The sequence below is a fragment of the Sciurus vulgaris genome (genome assembly GCF_902686455.1).
Source record: "Sciurus vulgaris genome assembly, chromosome: 1".
Taxonomy (NCBI): Eukaryota; Metazoa; Chordata; class Mammalia; order Rodentia; family Sciuridae; genus Sciurus; species Sciurus vulgaris.
The window spans coordinates 131,550,808-131,569,226 of NC_136461.1; the positions used below are offsets into that span (position 1 = coordinate 131,550,808).

Genomic DNA, 18,419 nt, shown 5'->3' on the forward strand with positions numbered 1-18,419 from the left:
ATAAGAAACCATTTGGCCCTTCTGTCACGTGAGGTTAGAGTGAAAAGACAGCCAACCATGAACCAGGGAGCAGGCCCTCACCAGACACCAAAACCATAGTACTTTGATTTTGGACTTGGTCATAAGCCACTCAATCTAAGGTAATTTGATTTACATAGCAACTTTCTTTTTGGAGTCTGAAATTTTGATTATAGGCAGGGGGTGTCTACGTTACTAACTTTCAGTAAAATACTTGGAAGCTGAGACCATAATTGGTTTCTTGGACAGAAATCTCACACAAATATTGCTGCATTTTTGTTGATGGGTGAAGGGACACTCAGTGGGACCTCATGAAAGGTAGGGAGCATGAGAAAGCCCACAGGTAGATTCTTCCAGATTCAGCCTTTGGCTTTCTCACTTACAATCCAGCTGTGCATCCTGACCATATCTCTGCAATAAATTTTAGCTATGAGTCCCAGCTGCTGACTCTATGAGTCTTCCCAATGCATCTCCCAATAGCAGAAACACAGTTGACAATTCAGAAATTTTTATTTTCCACCCATAATGATGATTAACAGAGAAATGCATTTCACAATTATTAATCAGAAGACAAGAGCAAAATGAGAAATAGCATTCTATTCTAACAATGATGGTGAAATTGTGAGTGTTTAACTGAATATATCATAAATGAATTTTCTCAGATTCAAGAATTAATGAGTAAGCAATATATTTTTTCTAAGGATGAAAAGGAAATACAATATTCTCCCCTGTTGGTATTAAACATTAAACAACACAGTATTCCTCAACAATATTTTGCTCATGGATATGTGATGATCTTTTCATTGTTTTATGGTATTTATGTATCAAATTTACTTACTACAAAAAGAGCTGATATATTTAAATCCCTATTAAAATTTAAATTCCTATTAAAATTTAAATTCCTATTAAAATAGTTGTTTTTTACTTTCTCTTTATTTGTGATTATTAATTTTTCATAAAAAGACTAAAACTATATTTTTTAGAAGAACTCTAGACCACATGGCAAATTGAAATGGCTATTTTTCCTGGCAGACTCAAGGTTAAATAGTCATAAATATTTTGAAATTTTGCAGATTCCTATAAGAATAATTACTAACTCACTGAATCAATAGAAACTGAGTAGTATGTGATTTAAATCCAATTTAGCTGTTTACAGAAGTACAAGAAAGTCTAAGAAACTGCACATTTGCTGAGGGAATCCAGAATATGCAGGTGCCTTTCACAGGTATTTCCCTACAGTGGAGATGTACCATAAAGGTCTGAAAGAGTTTGATAACATGCACATATTGTCAACTATTGCTCTAAATTCTTGCTTACTGAGGAATCTACTATTGATAACCTGACTTCGTATATATATTTTCCAAAAGAGAATGCCCTCACTAACTGAAGAGTATGTAATAAATTGGTTTTCCAGTGACAAAGCAGAAATTCCAGTATTTATTTTGGGATTTTCTTAGGTTGTTTGTTAACAGTTTCTAAAAGTTTTCATACCTACAAATCCATACCCTATAAGAATGGGCTAAATTGTATGGCTTACAAAGAATAATTTACATTTACTATTTTCTGGGGGTGAGGGGGACATTTCCTTATTGATTTTTAATCTGCATTCACCACAAAATACTTTTATAATTATTTTGTATTCTTAGTACTTAGAATTCATTCTGTCCATCATTAGGATCTTAGAAGGCTTCAACCTCTTATAAATACACAAACCAAGTAAAGGAAGGGGAAACGTTTGGTTTGATAGTTATTGACTTATAAGAAGGTTAGCATAATCCATTGTTAAACAGACATGAAAAATATAAAATACTTCTGTTGGATGATTAAATGTATTAATTTCTTTGAAAATGTCAGGGAGAAATGCTTTTAAATGTTATTCTACAGTAAAAGTAAAGGGCACTCACCAGTTTACCCCATCTGCTTCCACCCAGGCAAAGCGGTACTCATTGACCCGGAGCATCAGCTGCAGACACCCAGCAACACACTGCACATACTGAGAACTCTACACAAAAAGAAGTACATAGTTTTAAAATGGGAAAGCATTTAAAGTCATGAAATTATGCACATCCATTTCTACATGAAAAGTTTAGATTTTTACTAAAATTTGTTAGCATCAACACATCAGAAATTCCCTGATATCTTTTCAAAAGTTGAGCCTCATGTTTGCCTTTATCTCTGCTTCTTAGAAATGAAGATGATTTTGTTTCCCAAATTACATTTACACAATGCAAGACAATTTAGCAGATTATTCCTCATAATGCAAGACAATTTATTTCCTTTATTAGGGAAATAAAGACATAAAGTAAAAGTATATTTGATATGGTTTGATAAATAAGCATATTGCCTTGCAACATTTCAAGTACTCCCAAATAGAGGTACTATAGGGAGAGATTAGTGTTCTACATGATTATACAAATACCAAAGTACAATAATAAAAATGAAAAGAATAGTGGATGCATCAAGACAGGCATATAATTAAATGACTTTAGACAAGTTACTGAACCTTTCTAATACAGTATTTGGTTTGTTAGTTCTTAATGAGGACAACATTGAATGGGTACTATTTGTTCAAGGGAAATAATTCATTGAGCACACAGCTAGGTGTATCTTCAAAAAAAGATCTGTATGGCACATTAAAAAAGTCAAATTAAACACCTATAAAAGTCAGTTCATGACTTTTAAAACTGTCAGTTCAATAGCAACTACCTCATAGAAATTGAGTTTAAATCTGAAATTTAAAATAAATATGAATTATTCCCCTAGAAGTTGTAAACCCCTCCTTTTTACCAAAGCAAGTAGACACCACCTGGCCTGCACTCTTCTTTAAAGATTTATAATAAGTCTTTTATTTTTAAGAAGTGGAACAACTAAAGGAAATTTCAGATTCTAGTTTTCATAAAGTGCATACTATTAAAAACAAACTTTTTAAAGGAAAGAATCATAGATATTATAAAAATTGACAAGACCTACTATACATGACCACACTAAACTCTGTATTCTCATTTATATAACATTTGTAAAAACCTAACACTTTAGAGACAGTCTGGGCACTCAAATACAAAAATGCAATGATATTATATCATTTGGTAGAAATAGACAAATGTTATCAAAGAAAAGGTTATCTTATACTCCACCTAGAAAGTAGTAACACAGTTCAGACGACATATTCAGGAATATAACCTGCCTGAAAACTCAAAGAATTAGCATAAATTAATGACAAAAACAGTGCATTTTCAGCTCTAAAACAATCTCCATGACAGAACAAAATACGTATTTTTCCAATTAAACCAGAAGGTAGAAACCTTTGCTAAAGAAGAGGAATTCCACCTTTCACATTTAGAGAGAGATCTTGTAGAAGATTCTAGACATAAATGAAAATGAAAAAAAGCCATAAGAAAGGGTATTCTCTCCTCTTTCATTGATCATTTTCCCTCAACACAAAAATTTCTTGATTTATTATAAATCTTTTCTGTGTTCATTCTCCATGTATATTGAAATCCGTAACACATTACAACTATGTATTCTTCACTATTGGTTGCAGCTTCATTAAAATGAGCACATTATAAATGAACTGGTCCTACAGCTGAGGGTCCCCTCTCCCTACTACACACTAAAGTAGTTGTCATACCTTTCCAGAGATTAATGTCAAAGTCTAGAGTGATGACAGCATGGCTTGCTAAATGACTAAATTCTTGTCTTCAGTTAAAGTAGACCACATCAGTTCCTTGTCTTTCATTTGAGTTGTCTTCCTACTTTCTAGTAAAAATCAGTCAATGATTTTTTTCAAAGAAAATAATCAGCCTTGGATCAATCCAGTAACCATCTCTAACCCTACAGAAGGGCAATTTAATACTGCTAGAGAAAATCATACGACCATGCAAAGCCATAGCATTCTGGTCTGTTCTCTCCTCCATTCCCCAGAGTGGCTCTCACATATTCACCACTCTCCTTCTGACCTTTCCTCTTCCCTCACTCCCAGCAGGTAAGGAAAAAACAGAGACCACTATTAGAGAGTCACTCAGCTACAAACATGTCACCCCCAAGTTAACCCACATTTCCTACCATTCATGCCTGTCCCTCACCTAGGGACAAACATGGACAAACACCTAGGGAGAAACAGGTGTCCCCAAGATTCATAGCACCAGCAGGGTCTGTATTCTTATCCGCTTCCTCTCATATCATGCTCCGTCAATCAGAACCCCCTTCTCCTATGAGTTCCCCCTCTCATTCCTTAAAACTTCCCAGTAACAGTCTGAGAAAAACTGAGCTCCTACACTTGTACACTGTCAAAGGACCCTCAATAGGAAGTGGCACATATTTACTGTAATAATCGACTCTGTAATTACACATTTAATGCTGTCCTCCCAGACACAATGTAGCCCTCTGAAGGCAGGAGTCGTGCCCATTTTGTTCAGCACCTCATTCTCAGCATCATGCATTATCCCTATGAGACTCTCAATAAATACTTCTTGAATGAACAAACAAAAGAATGTGCAAATAAACTCTATACCTCATACTAGTTCTAAATGAGCAATACCCAAGTAGATATGATTTAATGGCTTAAAAGTCTAAGACTGTGATCAAAATTGCTATACTGATAATAATCAAAACTGTGGAAATATACAATTTATCATTATTACCCTAACTCTTCTTGGAGCCAAGAAAATCTGATTGATTGTTCAAGTATTTCCTAGAAAAATTATAGACCTAATATAACTGCCTACTTTTTAAATTTAAATTGTCTGCAATTTCAGAACTCATATAAATTTCTAATTTTCAGTTATGTCATCCTACTTTACTAGGAAACATTTATAGTACTAACAGCTCTTTTAGATCAATAGTTTCCGTTTGCTAAGGTAATTAATTTCTCCTCTAATGAAGTATGTATTTGGACTGACTTATCCAAGAGTCAAACAAAAAAGATGTTTTAGATACTCACTGTACTATTTCCTGATTACTCTTTTTGTTTTAAAAACATTCAACCACATTTAGTTCTTTATTTTAAACATTTTCCTGTAATAAAAATAAATTTTTAACCCTTATAACAATCAAAAATGTGTCAAAAATGAGCCAGGCACAGGATGCACTCCTGTTAATTCCAGTAACTTGGAAGTCCGAAGCAGGAGGATCACAATTTTGAAGCCAGCCTGGGCAACTTAAGAGAGACCCCATCTTGAAATTAAATAAAATTTTAAAGGCTGGGGATGTAGCTCAGTGTTCAATCTCCAGAATAAAAGAAAAAGAAAAAAAAACTTATTTTTGCAAACACAATTTATTAATGTGTATATTTTTAACATACTTTCAAAAAATAAAATTAAATATCAAAATAAAAGGAGAAATTAAAATTTCCCATTTTAATAATACAAACAGTTCATTATTATATACAAACACTTCTTCAAATGGGGAACAAAGTGCTTACAACATTGTTATAATCTGTTGAAATTAAAATAATGAGTTAAAAGCTGGATGCAGTGGTGAAAGTCTATAATCCCAGTGAGCTAGAAGGTTGAGGCAAGAAAATCACAAATTCAAGGCCAGCCTCAACAACTTAATGAGACCCTGCATAAAAATTACAAAAAAAAAAAAAAAAAAAAAAAAAACTCAAAATCAAAAGGGCTGAGGATATGGCTAGTACCAGACAACAACAACAAAAAATATGAGTTTAGAGAAAGGTGGAAAGAAAAAAGCATCCCCTGAGGGATCCAGCAAAGCAAGGTTCTCTAGTGGAAATTATTTTTCCTTGCTCTGAATCAGGAAATTAAACAAACAAAAATATACCCAAAAAGTGAAACACCACAGGCTTAGAGGGAAAACTAAAGCAAATACTTTGATAATGTCAAGATTCTTGAAGACAATATAGGTTGACATTGGAGACTGTAAAAAAATAAAATAATGAAATCCTGGCATTTCCACTCACATACAGTTATTATTACAAAAGATAAGATTTTTGATGGAAGGAAAGAAATGCAGGGGAAGAGGTAGGAGAAAACCTGAGCACCTACTATGTGGAAACTTCACAAGGAAACAACACATATTTTTTGTTTCATCTCAGTCTTCCAGCAACACTTTTAAGTGTATATTATTCTGCTTATTTTGTAACTGAAGAATCAGAATTTTAATGAGATGATAAAACTATTCCAAGTCCATACAACTAACTTGTAAAGGATCTCTAATCCGAGATGGCCTAACATCACTCTTTGAATCATACTGTATAACTTCTCAAGGAGCAAGAAGTTCTCATTGCTAAGCAATTTTCATTTCTTCTGGAAATGTGCTACATACATCATCCCATTTTACTGTGAAGTCAGTGTTGCTTATGGCAAAACTTTTAACATTTCCTACATGCAGAAGAAATAAACAGACATATGAGGAATAAAATAATAACAGTGATTTTTCTATGAAAGCATTTCTCTCCCTATTCCCACCCCCCCAAGTACAAGTGGTAAATTGTACTTTACCACTAAGCTACATCACCAGTTCTTTTTTTTTTTTTTTTATTTCAAGGCAGGGTCTTGCTAAGTTACGGGTATCAGCAGATTTCTCACTAAGTTACTGAGGCTGGTCTCAAACTTGCGATTCTCCTGCTTCAGCCTCCCATGTTGCTAGGAGTTGACATATCCTTGCCGTTTCATTTTTGAAACACTGGTAAAAAAGCAGCTGTTGGGATCATGTATGTTTATTGTTTTGAACTGAAAATGAAAAGTTAGCAACTAAAATATTCATTATTCTTGTTAAAAAAAAAAAAGTGCAATAGGTTAGCATAGGAAGTGAACTCTCTCATAGTGTTCTTCTCACTGTCATGTATTATTCCTGAGAATCTACCACAACCTGCACTCTATGCAACAAACCTCAGTGATAGAAAAAATACTGTCTTTACTTCTCAACACATTTAAGTGTATACTACTTACATAAATACTCTGATGTTGATGAAAATACAAATTCACACCATATTACAGGAGAATAATCATATCAAATGAAAGGAAACTGTCAGAATACACTTTCCTGGTGAATACAGTCTCAGAGTCATATTCTACAGAATTACAAAGTCATTCAAGAATTGAGGAATTACAACCCGCACCAAGACCAGGCCCAGTCACCCAGCACAGCGACACATTGCAGCTGATCATCTACCAACACATGGGGTCACCTCTGCTCGCTAGCATGGATTATTCCCAACCTGGAGGCCACCATCCCTAGTGAGTCACCACGCTTATTGGGACACCATTCTTGGGACACCACATTATCAAGTTCCTCTCAAGCATCAGCTATTGAAGCCTAGGACTTTTGAATAGTACAGTATAGTTTTATTATAGTTTTTTTTATTAGTAGTTATTCCTATTATACCTATTATTCCTACTTTTCTTTTATTGATATTTTTCTATTTTCCTCTTATCTGTTTTCTTGGAGACTCCTTCTCCCTTTTCTCATGCTAACAACCAATTTATTTTAATTCTCCTTTTTCCTACAACCAAGTGCCTCTACAGACTCACTTCTTATCTCATTAATGTTATTCCTACACCCCTCCCAATCTTCTTTGTCCACCATTAGAAATTGTGGCCATTATTACAAACCTATTGGTTATGCTGTAGACAATAATCAAACACATCAACTCTGTTTATTAAGACAATATGGTTAATATCTTAATTGGGACTATCTGGGTTAAGAATGCATATTGTTTGTATTGTGTGCTGCTAATATTGATCTCTCACTTCAAGGTGAGGTATTGGGAAACCTGCAGGGACACTATAAGTCTATAGGAGGGAAAATGCAATACCTTGGATTTGCACTGCTAGAGGGGAAGATACATGAACAACATGAGAAAACAGGTGAAGAAAGTGTCCCAAACAAACCTACATGTCAAATCAATAGAATTCACTGAACGGATGGCAGAACAAATGTCAGAAAGGGAGTTCAGAATGTACATAATTAAAATGATCCAAGAAGCAAAAGATAAGAGAGCAAATGCAAGCAATGAATGATTGAACCAGTAAAAGTTAAAAGAGCGAATGCAGGAAGCAAAAGATCATTTAAATAAAGAGATGGAGAACCTGGAAAAAAAAAAAAAAAACAGAAATCCTTGAAATGAAGGAAACAATAAACCAAATTAAAAACTCAATAGAAAGCATAACCAACAGACCAGATCACTTGGAAGACAGAATCTCAGACAATTAAGACAAAATGTTTAATCTTGAAAACAAAGTTGGCCAAACACAGAAGATGATAAGAAATCACAAACAGAACTTCCAAGAATTATGGGATATCATAAGATCAAATTTAAGCATTATTGGGACTGAGGAAGGCACAGAGATACAAACCAAAAGAATGAACTATCTATCAATGAAATAATATCAGGAAATTTTCCAAACCTGAAGAATGAAATGGTAAATCAAATACGAGAGGCTTACAGGACACCAAATGTACAAAATTACAACAGATCCACACCAAGGCACATTATAATGAAAATATCTAACATACAAAATAAGAAGAGAATTTTAAAGGCTGCCAGAGAAAAGCATCAGATTACATATAGGGAGACACCAATATGGTATCAGCAGATTTCTCAGCTCACACCTGAAAAGCTAGGAGGACCTGGAACAACATAGTTCAAACTCTGAAAGAAAATGGATGCCAACCAAGAATCTTATACCCAGTAAAACTTATCTTCAGACTTGATAATGAAATAAAATCTTTCCATGATAAAAAAAAAAACTAAAAGAATTTATAAATAGAAAGTATGCAGTAAAGAACATTCTCAGTAAAATATTCCATGAGGAAGAGATGAAAAACAATGATGTAAGTCAGCAAAGGGAGGATCTACCCTAAAGGAATAGTTAATTAAAGGAGAAACCAGGTCAAGTTAAAAACCAAAAATAAGCTAAAATGACCAGGAATACAGTCATATCTCAATAATAACCCTGAATGTTAATGGCCTAAACTCATCAATCAGACAGACTGGTAGATGGGATTAAAAAGAAAAGACTCAACAATATGCTGCCTTCAAGAGACTCAATTCATAAAAAAAGATAGCCAGAGATTAAAAGTAAAAGGATGGGAAAAAACATACCAGTACATGGACTCAGTAAAAAAGCGGGAATTTCCATTCTTATATAAGATAAAGGGGACTTCAACCAAAGTTAGTCAGAAGGGATAAAGAAGTACATTTCAGACTGCTTAAGAACCCTAAGACAGCAAGACATAACAATCATAAATATTTATGCCCCAAACAAAGGCACATCCATGTATATTAAACAAATCCTTCTCAATTCCAGGAACCAAATAGACCACAACACAATAATACTAAGTGACTTTAACACACCTCTCTCACCATTGGACAGATCTTCCAAACAAAAATTGAACAAAGAAACCACAGAACTCAATAACACAATTAATAATTTAGACTAACAGACATATATATAATATTCCATCCATCAATGAGCAAATACACTTTCTTCTCAGCAGCACATGGATCCTTCTCTAAAATTGACCATATGTTATGCCACAAAGCTACTCTTAGCAAATACAAAAAAAATAGAGATACTATTGTATTCTATCAGATCATAATGGAATGAAATTAGAAATCAATGATAAAATAAAAAACAGAAACTACTCCAACACCTAGAGATTAAATAATATGCTACTGAATAATGCACGGATAACAGAAGACATCAGGGAAGAGATAAAAAAGTTCTTAGAGGTAAACAAGAACAACGATACAACATATCAAAATCTCTGAGACGTTATGAAAGCAGTACTAAGAGGAAAATCCATTGCCTGGAGCACATTCCATAAAAGAAGAAAAAGTCAACAAATAAACAACCTAACATTACAGCTCAAAGCCCTAGGAAAAGAACAACAGATCAACACCAAAAGCAGTAGAAGACAGGAAATAGTTAAAATCAGAGCTAAAATCAATGAAATTGAAACAAAAGAAACAATTCAAAAAACTGACAAAACAAAAAGTTGATTCTTTGAAAAAATAAACAAAATTGATAAACGCTTAGCCATACTAAGAAAGAAAAGGAGACAGAAAACTCAAATTACTCAAATTCTTTATGAAAAAGGAAATATCACTACAGACACTATTGAAATACAAATGTAATTAGAAGCTATTTTGAAAATCTATACTCCAACAAAATAGAAAGTCTCGAAGACATCGACAGGTTTCTAGAGACATATGATCCACCCAAACTGAATCAGGAGGACATATACAATTTAAATAGATCAATTTCAAATGAAGAAATAGAAGAAGTCATAAAAAGTCTACCAACCAAAAAAGTCAGGGACCAGATGAATTCTCAGCCAAGTTCCAAAAGACCTTCAAAGAAGAACTCGTTCCAATACTCCTCAAGGTATTCCATAAAATAAAAAAGGAGGGAACCCTTCCAAACTCATTCTATGAAGCTAATACCACCCTGACACCAAAACCAGACAAAGACACATCAAGGAAAGAAAATTTCAGACCAATATCCCTAATAAACAAAGATGCAAAAATTCTTAACAAAATTTTAGCAAATCATATATGAAATATATTTAAAAGATAGTGCACCAAGTGGGTTTCATTCCAAGGATGCAAGGTTGGTTCAACATTCAGAAATCGATAAATGTAATTCACCACATCAACACACTGAAAAGTTAAGAATCATATGATTATTTCCATAAATGCAGAAAAAGCATTTGATAAAAATATAGCACCCCTTCATGCTCAAAACACTAGAAAAAATAAAGATAGTAGAAACATACCTCAACATTGTAAAGGCTATCTACACTAAACCCACAGCCAATATCATTCTAAATGGAGAAAAACTGAAAGCATTCCCCCTAAAAACTGGAACAAGGCAGGGATGCCCTCTCTCACCACTTCTATTCGACATCATCCTTGAAACTCTAGCCAGAGCAATTAGACAGACCAAAGAAATTAAATGGATACCAATAGGAAAAGAATAACTCAAACTATCACTATTTGCCAATGACATGATTCTATATTTAGAGGATCCAAACTATTCCACCAGAAAACTCAGTGAACTCAGCAAAGTAGCAGAGCACAAAATCAACACTCATAAACCTAATGCATTTTTATTCAAAAGTGATGACTCCTCTGAAAGAAATTAAGAAAACTACCCCATTCACAGTAGCCTCAAAAAAAAAAAAAAATAACCTTGGGAATCAATCTAACAAAAGAAGTGAAAGACCTCTACAATGAGATTACAGAACACTAAAGAAAAAAATTGAAGAAAAACTTAGAAGATGGAAAGATCTCCCATGTTCTTGGATAGGCAGAATTAATATTGTCAAAATGGCCATACTACCAAAAGTGCTATACAGATTCAATGCAGTTCCAATTAAAATCCCCATGATGTACCTCATAGAAATAAGAGAAAGCAATCATGAAATTCATCTGGAAGAATAAGAGACCCAGAATAGCTAAAGTAATCCTTAGCAGGAAGAGCAAAGCAGGTGGTATCACAATACAAGATCTTCAACTATACTACAAAGCAATAGTAACAAAAAAATCATGGTATTGGCACCAAAATAGACAGGTAGATCAATGGTACAGAATGGAGGACACAGAGACAAATCCACATAAATACAGTTATCTCATACTAACAAAGGTGCCAAAAACATACAATGGAGAAAAGATAGCCTCTTCAAGAAATGGTGCTGACAAAACTGGAAATCCATATGCAGCAAAATGAAATTAAACCCCTATCTCTCACCCTGCACAAAACTCAACTCAAAATGGATCAAGGACAAAGGAATTAGACCAGAGACCCTGCACCAAATAGAAGAAAAAAATAGGTCCAAATCTTCATCGTGTCAGCTTAGGACCAGACTTCCTTATCATGAGTCCAAAAGCACAAGAAATAAAAGCAGGAATCAGTAACTGGCATAGATTCAAACTGAAAGGTTTTTTCTCAGCAAAGGAAACAATCAACAATGTGAAGAGAGAATCTACAGAGTGGAAGAAAATCCCTGCCACACACACTTCAGATAGAGTACTAATCTCCAGAATATATAAGGAACTCAAAAAACTTTACACCAAGAATACAAATAACCCAATCAATAAATGGGCTAAGGAAATGAGCAGACACTTCACAGAAGAAGATCTACAAGCAATCAACAGATATATGAAAAAATGCTCAATATCTCTAGTAATAAGAGAAACGCAAATCAAAACTACCCTAAGATTTCATCTCACTCCAATTAGAATGGCTACTATCAAGAATACAAGCAACAATAGGTGTTGGCGAGGATGTGGGGAAAAAGGTACACTCATACATTGCTGGTTGGGTTGCAAATCAGTGCACCCACTCTGGAAAGCAGTGTGGAGATTCCTTAGAAAACTTGGAATGGAACCACCATTTGACCCAGCTATCCCACTCCTTGGCCTATACTGAAAGGACTTAAAATCAGCATACTACAATGACGTAGCTAACCAATGTTTATGGCAGCTCAATTCACAATAGGTAGAGTGTGGAACCAACCTAAATACCCTTCAATAGATAAATGAATAAAGAAACTGTGGTATACATAAAGAAGAATAAAATTATGGCATTTGCAGGTAAATGGATGGAAATGAAGAATAGCATGCTAAGTGAAATAAGCCAATCCCAAAAAACCAAAGGCCAAATTATTTCTCTGATAAGCGAATGATGATACATATCAGGGGGTGGGAAGGAGGCAAGAATTGCCTTTAGGAAGAATGGATAGTATAGAGGAAAATTAGGGGTGGGGAGAGGAAAAATAATAGAATGAGACAAACATCATTACCCTATGTACATGTGTGATTACACAAATGGTGCAACTCTACTTGTGTACAACCAGAGAAATGGAAGTTGTACTCCATTTGTGTACAATGAATCAAAATAAAAAAAAAACTGGCAGGAATAAATATCTCCCTACAATTAAAAAAAAGGAATTACAGAATAAATACACAATAAAAGAAATACAAAAGCACTAGTGATACTGTACCAAAGTAAAACTAATGTTTTAAAATTATCTATGGACAATTTTCATTACTCTCAATGATGATGTCATATAACTTAAGTACAAACTAAATTAAAGAGATAACACAGTATTCACCTATATTTTGAAATTCTGAACTCATGAAAAAAAAATCTGTATTGAAGCACAGAGCAGCTATCTCATAGATACTGAATGAAAATATTCAGTACACTGGTATCAGGAACTGATGAACTTTGGAAACATAACTGACAAAAATAAACTGTAGCAACCACTCTTACATAAAATTGAAAGATCCTGATTTATAGTCCTATGAGCATTTAATATGTTTCATGACTACTGAATGACTCTCTTCTCTTAGAACAAAAAGTACATACATGTACACAGGTGTGATTTCCTTGCTCCTATCAGAAAGACATCAACTTAAATTGCACAGGACAATATCAGGGGTCAGTAGGGAACTGGAACCAATGGAATTCTCATACTGTGTTGAGGGGTATACAAATTGATTTAGAAAACTGGCAAGATGTGCTAAAATTAAATTTATATAACTCATTATCCAGCAATTCCACTCTAGAATTAGGCATTCCAGATGTATAAAGAATGTTCACAGCAAGATCTTTCACAATAGCCAAAACTAGAAGCAATCACTCAATATCCAGAAATAAGAAAAAAATAATGCTAAATGCAATCTGAATAAATTTCATAGACATAATGTTGAACAAGCAAATCCAGGTACATATAGACTTCATGCTGCATGAATATGACTTCAGTTGTATGCAGTTCAGGATCAGATTACACTAATTTATGGTAACAGATGATATAGTAATGATAACTATTGTCAGAGCTGAGGTGAAGCAAGATCTCAAACAGGAAGAATTGCAAAGTATAAATTACAATGTATGAATTACAATGTATAAATTCATCCTATCAACTAACATCTGATCTGTGCACTTAACTTTACATAAGTTATGATATTAAAAAAAAAAAAAGAAGAGTGCTGGGGATGTAGCTCAGTGACAGCCCAGTTGCTTAGCATAAATGAAGCCCTGGGTTCAATCCCCAGTACTTCCAAAAAATAACGGTAGGGTGGGAGTGAAAGAAAGCAAGAGAGGGGAGGAAATAAAGGAGAGAGTGAACACCATAACAAGAATCAGAAAAGTTGCCATACTATCTTGGGTGCATCACTTAACCACTTCAAAATTGTTTCATCATCAATAAAAGAAAATAATAATAGCCCTATCAAACTAAAAAACTATGCTATAAAACAGAATTCAGTTTCCATAAAACACTAGATAATTATAGGGTATACTATTATTATTACTAATATTCAGGAACTAAAATGCAGATAGCCAAGAATTCGCTTGAAGATGACTTATGAAAAAGAGCCTTTAGCCAATATTCATAAAATATCTAGATTAAATTAAGAAATATTCTTTAAAAATTTCACTGATATTTTACAAATTTATAAATGTCCAAGTTAACACCTTCAAAATAATTTGCTTAATTAATATAATGTAATTACATAACTATTGAGAATCTTATAAAGAAAAACTATTATTAATATAACTAAGAAAACATGATTTACTTGATAAATTGCTAATTTATATACAACTTTCAAAAACACATCTAAGACAGTATTAGGTTATCTTATTATTATAGGTGCTATGCTTTCAAAATGACATGTAAAAGGTAATCTTGTAATAAAATACTTCACCATTTAATTTTCTTTCACACTATGTGTGTATGTATGTGTGTGTGTATACATAAATGTGTGTGTGCACATGATCACTAGGAAATCCTAAAAATTCAATCAGAAAAATAATTAGGTTTCTTCCTTTTCTTAATATTCATTTTGTATACATATTTTAAAGATTCCCAATATTTAAAAATATTAACTTCATGGTAAAAGAACAATGAAAAACCATCAAGAATTGCTTTGAGTAAATAACAATGCTCTTAACATTTACACTTAAGGCAAGTATAGTCACCCACCTTATCTACAGTGATACGTTCCAAGACCCCTTGCAGATACCTGAAACTGCAAATAGTCCTAAAGTCTAAATATGCTTTTTTCCTATACATGCATACATATGATGAAGTTTAATTCGTATATTAGGCACAGTAAGGGATTAACAACTATAATAAAATAAAACAACCGCAACTACAGACTATGATAAAAGTTGTTTAAAACTTACAAGTTTTTCTTTTATTTCTGGAATTTTCCACTTAATATTTTCAGACCACCACTGACTACTAGTAGGTAACTAGAGAGAAAAACCACAAAAGAGTGGGGAACTACTATAATCAACTGCAAGTTACTATGTGTCCCCACAGACTCCACAACTCCCCATCTATAGCAGATTATGATTTCAGAACATTGTGCATTGTGTGAATTACTGACACAACCCACTGATGTCTACTGCCTGGACAGTACTTTTCATGGACTTAAAAAAAAAAGTAAAGAATTAAACCAAGAATACCCTTCACCTCTTCTGAAAAACTGAAAAAAAAAAAATCACATCACAGCATTAAATTAAAAACAAGCCAAAGAAGTAAAACCAACCTCCATTAACAAGAACAGAACTGCTACAGAATTTAAGGAATGTAACGAAAAGCCAAAGAAACTAAATTGTTCCCCCCACCATTCTGAAATGTTGTCATGGCATGATAAAACATGGATGAATCTTGAAAACATTATGCTAAGTTAAAAAAGCTAGTCACAGAAAACCATGTACACAGCTTCATTTCTATGAAATGCTTAAAAGAGGCAAATCCAGACACATGAAGTAGATCTGTGGTTGCCAGGAACTGAAAGAGAACAGAAATGGGGAAAACTGTGATGTGTACAGGGTGCTTTTCAAATTTTTGAGGTGCTGAAATTTTTCACAGATTGTGGTAATGATTGTACAACTACATAAATGTACTAAAAACCACTGAACTGCAAATGGATGAATTTTATAGTACATGAAATGCATTTAGTTTTTAAAACCTTAAATAAAATTGAAAATTTACTTCCTTACTCACACTAGCCACACTTCCAAGTGCTATGTGACTAGCATGTGCCATAATGAATGGAAGAGATACACAAAGCTTCCTTCATCACAAAAAATTCTATTGGATGGAACTGTTCCAGAAGACTGAGATATAAGATATAATCAGCAAGGAGAATTTGGCAATTCCAGACTTTCACTAATAATGAAACAATGTCCTTTAGAAATAACTAATGCTAGAGTAGATCTGCAACAAAAGTAGACAGGAAACAACTGTGGAAGCTAGCAGCCATTGTGCTCTCCTACACACAGGTATTAAGTGTAAGTGGTCAGAAGAAAAAGGAAAAAAGATTCCCAGATTCTAAGTCTCCTAAAGACTGTAAGAGATTACAGTATTCTCCTGTCAGGTCGTCAGCACAACAATTCACTTTCCAGATTGTGAAACTTCCTCAGAAGAAGAGATTTATAATGCACATTCAAACATCAGAAAAGACTAAGCAGATTGAGGTAAGCAGATATAATTTGATGTTGTATATTATTTTCACAACTAGGTAAAGAGAACATAACACATTATAAGGAAAGTCCACCTTTGTAATAATTACACATTCAATTAAAATATTTGTAATGATCCACTCATAACTTACGATGATGCTTCTGTGGATAATTTTTTTTTAAACGGTTGAATTATGTTTCTCATACTGCACTGTACAAATTTTCTTGTTTTATACTGCCATCAAGGGGCAATATTATGTAATGCAGTATACCAAACTGCTTTCTACATTCTCTGAAAACCTAAAGGGGAATTTCAAGACACAACACTGGCTTATTTCAAAGTCTGAGTAGGTAATGTAACCTGAGGAATACTTAAAATTCCAATCCTGTGCAGTTGCCTCAAGAATAATTACCTCAGTAAGTAATTCATTTCACTAGGGTTTCTCCTACTCATTAGTTGTATGACCTGGGCAAACATGAGTAAAACAGTGGCAGGCACATAAGTGCTCAGTAAATATTAGCTATCACATTAACATTCATTCATTAAAATACAAGTACCAAAGGAAGGGCTAACACTGAACTTGAGGTCTGCTTTCCAAGTTCATAGGAAAAGTATTTTTCATCTGAAAAATAAGAGCCTTCAGGAAAAGTCAGAGAATATGTTCGGTTTGAGGGCATTAAGGTAAGAAGGTAAAAAATCAAAGGCCATCTTCTCCTTATTCACATTTAGCCCTGATGTTAATTTCGTCTGGGATATATGTGTATGAATCTGCCAGATAAACTAAACATACTGCCAACTCAATCAGTTTTGTTCTTCCAATACACTGGACAGAAGAGCAAAATAAGAATGTCATGTCAGTAGAGCCTGCACCTCCTTACATCTGCTTTAATAACTTATAAAACATTTAAATAAGCTTATAGGAAAAGTGATTCTGAAAATATCTTTTTTAAAAAATCTACCAATGTCTAAAATATGCAAATTAAACAACTGTTTGAAATTTAAAACTGACAGAAATTCAAGTCACAAGAAATAATTTGCAGTTTAAATATTTGCTTATGACTAAATAACTAGGCTTCCTCTCTACCATTTCCTCTCCCCATCCTAGTCCCAAGAATGCTCATCTAGTTCTACACTGTATTCTGATTCCACTTCAGATTCCCTTTTCTGGCCTAACATACTATTGGTCAAATCCTTCAACTTGTGCCCCCAAGCTCCTGACTTTGACAATATATTCTGCTGCTATCTAGTCTTAGAACATACATAAAGGTATGTTCCATTCAGATCATGGAAGCTCCAGTAATCAAAATGGATATTAAATGCTTTGTACAGAGCTTAATTTAGTACTATTACAAACAGCTTGCATACACTACTCTCCAATGATGCTTTCAAGTCTACCTACTCTCTAAAGGTGCTTTCAAGAAATATTTCCAGCAAATGAAGCTAGTGAACACCTCACCTTCATTTCTCTTTTTCCCCCCTATCTTTCTCTCAACTGGTTCCAGTCATGCCCATCCTTACTAAACATTTTACCAGTTCCTGAGCTATTCTTAGAGTTCGGCAAAGTTAACCATTCCCAAATAGTTTATCTAAGAAAGGAACTTGGGGAATCATGATTAGTCTTAATCATTAACCTTCTGGTTCTACAAAAAGGTAAGGAGAGAGATTGGTTAAAATGCAAAGGCGAAAGGGTCCAGGTCTGATTACCATGTAGTCCACAAAAAGTCCTAAGCAGCACAGTGCAACAGCACATTTTAGGGCCATCAATGAACTGAATCTCTGTCAACTGTTTGATACATTGTTCACCCACTGGTTAGACAGATATTAACTAGCTTTATTTATTTTATTTATTTTGGCTCATGGGTTCAGAGTTTCAGACAACCATGTAAAGAAAGTAAGTAATTTCATGATTATTTATGCAGTTTTACACATGAATTGAGATGCTTGCTTTGATATTC

The 18,419-nt window shown here is 33.8% G+C and overlaps 1 protein-coding gene across 3 annotated transcripts in view; it reads right to left on the minus strand.

Annotated features, from left to right (window-relative positions):
* Positions 1-18,419, minus strand: part of ATP6V1H (ATPase H+ transporting V1 subunit H) — a 117,441-nt gene that overhangs the window by 77,568 nt on the left and 21,454 nt on the right. For all 3 annotated transcript variants that reach the window (XM_079136751.1, XM_079136749.1, XM_079136750.1), the window contains one exon: positions 1,923-2,020. In XM_079136751.1, coding sequence (XP_078992877.1) covers positions 1,923-2,020 — 98 coding nt within the window. The remainder of the gene's footprint in view (positions 1-1,922; positions 2,021-18,419) is intronic.